The sequence below is a fragment of the Gossypium raimondii genome, chromosome 5 (assembly GCF_025698545.1).
Source record: "Gossypium raimondii isolate GPD5lz chromosome 5, ASM2569854v1, whole genome shotgun sequence".
Lineage (NCBI taxonomy): Eukaryota > Viridiplantae > Streptophyta > Magnoliopsida > Malvales > Malvaceae > Gossypium > Gossypium raimondii.
This window is the reverse complement of record NC_068569.1, coordinates 42,656,894-42,665,780: the sequence shown is the minus strand read 5'-3', so window position 1 is coordinate 42,665,780 and position 8,887 is coordinate 42,656,894. Positions and strand designations below refer to the sequence as shown.

At 32.5% G+C, this 8,887-nt stretch overlaps 2 protein-coding genes across 6 annotated transcripts; one reads left to right on the top strand and one right to left on the bottom strand.

The window, feature by feature from the left end:
- Positions 1-483: 483 nt before the first annotated feature.
- On the top strand, positions 484-1,209 carry LOC105766137 (thioredoxin H2). The gene is made up of 3 exons (XM_012585484.2): positions 484-661; positions 749-871; positions 957-1,209. Exons 1-3 carry the CDS (start codon positions 566-568, stop codon positions 1,092-1,094), a joined length of 357 nt encoding a protein of 118 aa, XP_012440938.1. The 5' UTR covers positions 484-565; the 3' UTR covers positions 1,095-1,209.
- Positions 1,210-2,014: 805 nt separating this feature from the next.
- Positions 2,015-8,504, bottom strand: LOC105766136 (uncharacterized). 5 transcript variants are annotated; one of them, XM_052631784.1, is made up of 10 exons: positions 8,066-8,504; positions 6,323-6,400; positions 5,820-6,212; positions 5,447-5,582; positions 5,116-5,281; positions 4,778-4,906; positions 3,589-3,787; positions 2,688-2,803; positions 2,458-2,568; positions 2,015-2,377 (listed from the first exon to the last, which is right to left on the bottom strand). In XM_052631784.1, the coding sequence occupies exons 1-10, from the start codon at positions 8,277-8,279 to the stop codon at positions 2,369-2,371; spliced, it is 1,551 nt and encodes a 516-aa protein (XP_052487744.1). In that variant the 5' UTR covers positions 8,280-8,504; the 3' UTR covers positions 2,015-2,368. The 5 variants fall into 5 exon arrangements, with proteins under 5 accessions (XP_052487744.1, XP_052487742.1, XP_052487743.1 ...); XM_052631782.1 differs by having other exon boundaries at positions 2,688-2,807; positions 3,581-3,787; positions 8,066-8,502; XM_052631783.1 differs by having other exon boundaries at positions 2,688-2,807; positions 3,581-3,787; positions 5,116-5,278; positions 8,066-8,501.
- Positions 8,505-8,887: the final 383 nt, after the last annotated feature.

Sequence of the window (8,887 nt, the reverse complement as noted above, 5' to 3'; positions counted from 1 at the left end):
GGCATCGAATATTTGGCTCTTCATTTATTTATTTATTTATTTTCCCATTTTTTCTTTCTTCAAGTTTAAGAATTATTATCTTTTATCAAAATGTTTTTGACGAACTTTAGAATATATTCTAAACACACATCTAGCCGTCAAAATTTAGGATTTCAATTTATTACTAAAACAAAAATGTGTGAGATGGGTGATTAATGAGTATTAACTCAATTGGTATGGATATTGTTATCAATATAGGAGGACATGAATAGTTCTAGGCATTGCGTCAAAAAGAACGTGTGAGATGAATGAAGTCTCTTTTATTATCATTTAACGGGTTTTTATGATAAACTATTATTTTAATATTTTTATAAAATTAAAGGGTGAAATAAATTAAATATTTTAATAGAGAAAGATTGTTCATATTACCTAAAAATATAATCATTCTGAAATTATGAAAATACGAGGTATATATAGTAGCAAAACAATAAATTCCATGGAGCTGTATATAAAGACGTTCCCTAACATCCCAAAAATCCAACCCAAAGTCACTTCCTTCCATCGAGCTACAACCAAAAGAAAAAGAATGGGAAATAAAGCCTCCACTGCCAAAATCATTGAAATGCAGTCGGCGAGTCAGTGGAGAGCCCAGCTAGAGGCCTCCAAGCAAAGTAACAAGTTGGTAAATAAAACTACTTCCCACTTTCTGTATTTTATATGTACTAAATTGATGGTGATGTTAATGTTGGTATAATTGTGGTGATGAAAGCTGGTGATAGATTTCTCGGCGACCTGGTGCGGACCCTGCAAATGGATGGAACCGGTGATTGAAGAATATGCCAACTTATATGCTGATGTTGAGTTCATCAAGATCGATGTTGATACCTTGGAGGTTATTGTTTATCTTGTTACATTTCTAAAATGATTGATTTGTGAGGTTGAAAACACAGAGCTAACAAAAGAAATGAAATGAACAGGATGTGGCTCGTCAATTCAAAGTTGAAGCAATGCCGACCTTCGTTCTTGTTAAGAAAGGCAAAGAAATATGCAGGCTGGTGGGTGCTAAAAAGACTGAACTCCAGAAGCTCATTGAGAAACACAGGTTTGATAATTAGGTTGTTTTTGGGGGGCAAACTATAAATATGGGTGACGAATAAGCTTTATTGTAAGGTTTTCACTTTCTTTTTTTTTATATCCAAGTGTGTTAATAAAGTACGACTTTCTATTTTACTATGATTCACCAATTACTTCTTCGCCACAAACTTTATCATTCATGTCATGAATTTTTGGTTTCTATTTCTATTTTTTTAATTTTTTTAAATTTATTTTCAATAATAAAAACAACTATTTTCTACAGTAAAAATAGTTTTTTTTATATTTATATGATTAGGTCCAATTCATTTAAACTTTTTATTATTTTCTAATTTTTCACATATTTTCATTTTACAAATTTTCAAATAAACTTATTTTCTTTTTGCTCAAATCCTAAAACCAAATAGAGCCTTAGTTCTTTACAAATAACAATGTATCATTTTGAATTTATCTTATTTTTAAACATTTTTCATATATAAATATATATTTATAATCTAATTTCTAAATTTTTTAAGAACATATATTAAATATACATGTAAATATAAAATATAAAATATAAAATTATTAATTATGCTCATTAAGTGATAATATTTAATTTACAAAATACTAAAATTTAATTTAAGGTACTAGACAAGCAAATATAGAAATAAATTGACACACACCAAAATTAGGTTGCTTGGTACCCATTTAGAGTCAAAATGTTGAAATGCATTATGTTCCATATGAAAGCTAAAGAAGGAAGTTGGCCCCCGAAAAACAAATAATCTTTCATTACAACAGTATTTTTAACAGGGTTGTCTCAAGTAATGGGAAAATAATACAAGGGTTGTCTCTGTTCGCAGCACACATTCTCCAAAGACATTGAAAAAACTTGGGAAAAATTGACAGTACCCTCATCTAATACTCAGCTGAATTCATGTAACATTGGTACAGAATAAGAAAATTGTAAATATTCTCAATATTCATTTCCACAAAATATTGAAAAATAAACCTGGGTTCAACCAGTGCATATGATCCAATGAATTAATTCTAGATATTACAATGGACAGCAATATAAGAGTACAAGGATCTCAAAGGCCATACCTTTGATCTCTTATCTTTCTGAAAATAAATTCATGATCATTTGGTGCATATCTCATGACGCTTATTGCCTTCGGAGTGGACAAGTTTCAACTGAAGCCCTCTTGAATTGAATTCATTACAACACACATTCAGCACCGGAAGTAGTACCCTAAGCTCTAAATGTCTGAGTAGGAAGATAAGTCTTATTGTTGTCTCAGAGTAGGGGCTATCAAGCTCAGAAATTCTAGTACCGCAGAAATGTATCCAGAATTAGCGTTTTATTAAATCATAGCTATAAGCATTACACCATTTTTCAGCACTTACATAAGAAGGCTCTTGAATCAAACCAAGTTGGTGGTAATTCATATAGTCGATTCCACTTAACCGTAGACAACATAATATCTGTTCTGGCAACTCTTCAGGTCTATTCCCCTGCTTTTGAAGGCAAACATCGTGAGTAAATTTCATTGATAAAACAGAAAATCAAACAATCTTGTTCAGAGAAAGGGGGAGGGGGAAATTGAAGTTTTGAATGAGATATCGGAACTTTCCTGTATCGTTAGGCCTACGTCTAAGATGCAAAGCTTTAGCCTATCTAGGAATGCATCAAAACCTTTCCTAGAGATGTAACTGAATCTGTGCATATCTATATCTATCTCCAAATAATTTTCTCCCTGCAAAAATTCAGAGTAATTGGTGAGCCTAAGAAAGAACCATAGTGACACAATGTATCTACACAATTCTATTGCTACCTGATCTTACTCCCAATCAAGCACATCGCTCAAACATTAGTAGATTGTTGGAGCTTATGATTCTAGTTACAAACTAAAATTAATAAAAACCGTGTCAGCCACAAATCTACATCTGACACTTATACCCAAGTCCAAGTAAGATAGGCATCAACCACTTTTGACACTACCTCCATAGGTATCATTCTATCTGCTTAAGCTAAAAATATTGCCTATAAATATGCTGTGTTAATTCCGTTATAATACATACAAGCTTCCTACATTTCTAATTTAATAGCTTCTTCAACCTTCTTGCTCATTTCTGGTCTTTTTTTGTTATATCTAAATCCGAAAAACTACTTTTAAACCCGAATACAAATCTGAATTAAATAACATTATCCACCGAATATTTTAAAAAAAATCTGAATTTTGTTAGTCATTTCTTAAAAATAAACACTTCAGAACTGAAGTGGATAATGGATTAGATATCCAAATCCAAATCCATTATGTATAGAAGCAAAGCGAACTCGAACGTCCAAATCCTTTACCAAAAAGTCAAAGCAGATTTGAATAATAAACGTCCGAATGTTAATATCCTACATCCGCTACATATAGTAATTATAATATCTAAATAAATAAATAAATAAAAAGAAGGAAAATGGATTAGATATATGCAAATATTGAAATCTATAATATCTATTGCCATCCCTAAGACATACAAGCATACGTGCCAAGTAGAACTCATGCTGTGGACGTGAAAGAAAAGGCTTTTCATTGTATGCCTGCATAAGCTTCCTCTCTGCCGCACCCATGTGAAGATCTTCCACATTTGCAATACGACCTAATATTTTCAACCGTTCACGAAATGGCGCAATTGTATCCATAGGGAATCCCTTAACCTTTTCAACTTCGTCGTCAATTAACCTCTGCTTTGAGAAAGAAATAAGGATTCAGTAAACTTGGTCGTAGATCAAATAATGTAGCAAGGAATGAATGTAAGAAGATATTACCTAAATGTAAAAACATAAAGGAGTACAGACAATCAAACAGAAAATTATGATTTGGGGCTATTATTGCATTGATACTTAGAGGTGATAACCGTTCAATTCGGATCGGAAAAAAAATTGAGGTTAATGTGCAGTATTCTGGTTTCTTAAAAACCAAATTGAATACCACAGATAGAGTTTCATACGTATTTTTTATGTAATTTTCACTGGTTTTAAAATAAAATATTTTATTTTTATACTATTAAAAAAATAAAAAAAAAACTTATCACAATTAAATAAAAAATTTGGTTCAGTTCGAATAATTACATTTCTTTAACTTATAAACCAAAAACTGAACCAAACCAAATGCAAATAATATCTGAACCGGACCAATTCAGTAAAAATTGAACTGAAATCAAACCAAACACTATGTTTCGAATCAGGTTTGGTATTCTCAATTTTTTTTGCTACCATATATCTACTTGGATTATGGATTGGTGCAGTAGCAGCAAAATTACCTAACGAAATTTCTGAGTCCTAGAAAAGAAGATATAGACATTAAAATTTAGCTTTGATGCATGAGTATGGATAGCATGGAATCAGCAGAAGCCAGGGGCGCAAACCACATGCAGGCAGGATTGGCCCTGGATGCATGGCAGGGCCCTGAACTAGGTTGGTTTTGGCACATCTTATATTTCAGACATGCCAATGCCATTTTTTAAGGCTTCTAAATAACATATTATGGTCTCATAAGCTTTCACGTGAAGTTTCATGGCTAAAACAACCCATTTTCTAATTTTCAAGATTTTTGGCAATGGATGATGTTAACCATAGCTATGTAATGAATGATGTTATTCGGATTTCCAGTCAATAAAGGTTCGTATATTACTATAAAAGAAGAAGAAAAAAGACTTTTGGTATCAATCATACCCTAAAGTTTTCTTGAAAGTGGAGCGGAAGCTCCTTTGAGTAACTGTCAGAAAGCTTAAAGTAAAGAACGAAACTCATCCCTTCTCCATCAGTTTCACTCTGAAAAAGTGCAGCAGGATACAAGGGAATCTGCATTGTCACAACATGTAAGCATTAAACTAGATGGAAATTTGAAAAAAAGTTAAACATACCTAAGTTTAACAATTCCCATGTCTGACACTTACATCAAGTCAGAGTAGCATAGCCAAGAAGGACCATTACATCATGCTTACTTCCATCACAAGGGAAGTATAACAAAAAAAGAAAACAACATTCTTTCAAAACAAGAAGCTTTATACCTGAACATTTACGACAAGGATAGATGGTAGTTTCTCGGAATGACTAATAACAGGGAGTTCGACAAATCTAGCTATGTGATCTATTTTTTGTGGGGATAGGAATACATCAACTCCGAAAGGATAATATGCAGCATGGTTAGGTGCATAATCCTTCTTCTTATCCCTGCTAAACAAACAAATAATGTGGGGAACTGTCATGGTAATAACAGATCAAAAGTTTCTAAATGTCCCATACATGGTTTTCAATAATTTTGCACGAAAAAAAAAAAAAAAGAGAATATATGGGCATACATTAAATAAATGAATTAGGGACCAAGTTTTATAGTCATACCTAAAATAATTTTCTCCTCGAACCTTGAAAGTACCAGGATCAATATGAGACCAACACTCAAACATTTTCTTTTCTATAGGGCAAAACGGCACCTGAGAACCTGCTTTCGGTCGCTGAAGCAGCATCTTTGAAGAAACTGAATAAAAGAAGAAAAGGAGTAAATTTAAAAAATCCATTCGTATACTACACTGCTTGTTTCTAAGAGACTCAAAAGGTTAACATGCATCAATTACTATGGTGGGAAAACTCTTCTAATAATATCTTTGCAATGAAAACCATTTCACATGCATCTTGAAGTCTCACAATAAGACAGTTCATGATGAACACAAATGACTAAAAATTAGAGAGTTCAACAGATAATGTAGATACTCACGTAAAATGGCATTGGCATTCTCTTCTTTCCATTTAAATGAAATTTTTAAGGCAGGCTTTTTTCTCGCACTCGGCGGGCTAGAGCTAAGTGATCTCTTTTCAATTGATGGAACAGTAGATGCAAGACAAGGTAAACAATTACTTGGAAGAATACCACAATCATCCAACAACCCATCCTCCTTGCCAGGACCTTCATCCACGGAAGAGACAATATCATCAAGGAATACAGGTTCTTTCGCTTCATTTGAAGGTCCATCAGATTTTGTTCTGGAATTAACATCCCCCGGTTTCTGTGTATGATAGACTAAAGAAGAATGGTCTCTGCAATTAGCATCTGTTAAAGATGAAATACTGGATACAGATACACCCTCAAGACCATTTAATGATAACACATCTGCACATGGAGATGCATATATAGTGAATGGTAACCATTTCCAATAATCTCCAAGTAAAACAAAAGTTAGTCTAAATGAGAGGTCCGAGTAATATTTCAAAACACCATACCCTCCTGAACACTTTCAAAATCCTCATCATAGTCAGATTCAAATACTGCAACTGGATCGAACCACAATTCCTCACTCCCTGCCAAGGTCACATCATAAATCAACAGCTTAACAAACACTGATTTCGAAAACTAATGCATAGAAACAAGAACTAGGAGAAAGTTGAAAAGAGATTGAAAGTAAGTATCTAAATTGCAGAAATTATCAATATTAAGAAACAAAAGATAAAAAGAAAATCAGCAGAAAAAGAAATAAGAAATGACAAATAGCAGAAAGTGAACAATGAAGAACCGCAGTCGTATATCTATTATCGAAAAGGAAACATCCTTTAAACTTTTACCAACTTAATAAGTAATTCACAAATTCCTGAATGTAATCTTAATATATAGAGATTAATTTACACCCTTTTTCCAAACACTTAAAAGCAACAAATCAAGGAAAAATGCATCAATATCCATCAAGCTCTTCCCAGTTTCTACCTCTTCAAGTAATATATAGCAGATTATGTATCAAGCTGCTAAAAGTAAAATGCAAGTCTTACGTAACAAACTACAATCCGTAACATGGATGCGTTTAACTAGAAAGGTCAACGGAAATTATAAATAAAGACACTACGATCTTGATAAGCTGTAAAGTCTGTCCAAAGGCCTGTTATTTACTCTGGTTCAATGGACATCAAATTCTTCACCAAATCTCCCATACAAACTTTGATCATAAGAAAAACCTGTTCAAAGAAATCTTACTGCTTATATGAGTCTTAGAAACAACAATGGTAGCTCTGAAACCACCAATGAGAGCAGTGCAGCAGCTAATTCCAACTTAATGAAACTCCAACCAGTTCGCATCTGCTACTGGTTTAAACCCTGATTTGATAAAGCTTAATAGAATAGACACAAATAAATAACTATAATGGATCAAACTACTGCCATTGTCAAGAAAAATTAAAACTGAAAGTTCCAAATGCTGCAATTCTGTTGCTATATTTTTACAATTTTATATTATAGTCAAATTTCAACCGCATCAGTCTACATTTCCTCTGATAATCAACAAACACAAAAAACATCAATTTGTATAAAAAAATTCCAGTGTTAGGAATAAGTTCAAATTATATGCTTTGAAGAAAATTCAGATGCCATTTGACCAAATAAAGAGTTGGATCCACCAACAACATTTCTTTTTTAACCTATAATTCAGGCATGCATTTCCTGGCCCACACTCTTAAAGACCCAAAACCCACCCAGCAAATCAACCAGAAGATTAAAATCCATAAACACGTTACAATCACAAGGCCAAATAAATCACACATAAAGACCCAGTTTTCATAACAGGGAGAGAAGGAAGGAAAGACCTTGAAAAGTTTGGTTTGAGAAAGAAGTGATGATCAAGTGGAGCATCAATTTATATCAAAATCCCAGTTTAGGGGATATGCTCAAACTATATGCTTTGAAGAAAAATCATATGACAATTGATCATCTAAAGAGCAGGCCTCAATTATCAGAATTTAGACAACAGTACTATCATTAAGTCTTAAACCTATAATTCAGGCATGCATTTCCTGGTAACAAAAAAACCAGAATCAGGCTCTTATACACCCGGAACTCTCCATGCAACGTAAAGCATCTCAACCTCCAAAACCCACCAAGCAAATCAACCAGAAAAAGAAAATCCATAAACACATTACAAACAAAAAGCTAAATAAAAAGGAAAAAAAGAAAACAGGTTTGATAACAGATGAAGGAGAGACCTTGAAAAGTTGGGTTTGAGAAGGAAGAGTGATGATCAGGTGGAGCATCCCAGCTACAAAACTCATCGGAGAATGGGTCAGTCAGCCCATTAGACACCCTTTTCTCGAAGCTTTTCCTCCTTTTCCGATTCTGCTTCTTCTTCTTCTTATTCTTCATGGAAGACCTTAACTTTGGGACAGCAGAGCCTTCAGGTCTTGACACACAAGAACCCATCTCTCTCTTTCTCTTCCTTGGATCAAATTTAACTCTCCATCATATCAGCATGTTAAAAAAGGCAACAAACAGCAACAACAATAATGAGAAAGGGAGAAAATGAAAGTTCAACACAGAGGAACAGCAACAGCATTAACAACTGCAAACAAAAACTACTATTGTTTTGTTTTTTTTTTGGTGGGAGAGTTTTATTAAATATTTCATGGGGTTTGGTTACAGCTTCAAACTTGTGAAAGGTTAAATAGAAATATTTTCTTTTGGCAAGTAATAGAGAAATATTATTTAAAGAAATAGTTATATAATTAAATTTAATATGAATAATATATTAAAATAAGCAACTATTTTTTTAATTTATTATCTCATTCATAATTTTTAAATTTTATGAGATTATGGTATTATATATCATTTAGGTGTCTATACTACTGTCCAAGGTTTTTTTAATTATTATACATAAAATATTATATTTTAATTTTAGTTCTTATATTACAATCTTCGTATTTTATATTTTTATATAATTTGGTATTTTAATATTTATTTTTTATTAATTATTTATATAAAAGAAACCCATAAATCTGTTGTCACTCTAATTTTTTTCTATAAGATAATGG

Excerpts from the sequence above, each read along its gene's own strand:
- LOC105766137 (XM_012585484.2), top strand. The coding sequence starts at position 566 with ATGGGAAATAAAGCCTCCACTGCCAAAATCATTGAAATGCAGTCGGCG. Across the intron at positions 662-748 it reads CCAAGCAAAGTAACAAGTTG|CTGGTGATAGATTTCTCGGC; the intron begins GTAAATAAAACT and ends TGGTGATGAAAG. Across the intron at positions 872-956 it reads TCGATGTTGATACCTTGGAG|GATGTGGCTCGTCAATTCAA; the intron begins GTTATTGTTTAT and ends TGAAATGAACAG.
- LOC105766136 (XM_052631782.1), bottom strand. The coding sequence starts at position 8,279 with ATGGGTTCTTGTGTGTCAAGACCTGAAGGCTCTGCTGTCCCAAAGTTA. Across the intron at positions 5,583-5,819 it reads GAATGCCAATGCCATTTTAC|TTTCTTCAAAGATGCTGCTT; the intron begins GTGAGTATCTAC and ends TCTTTTATTCAG. Across the intron at positions 2,808-3,580 it reads TCTACTTGGCACGTATGCTT|GGAGAAAATTATTTGGAGAT; the intron begins GTATGTCTTAGG and ends GAATTTTTGCAG.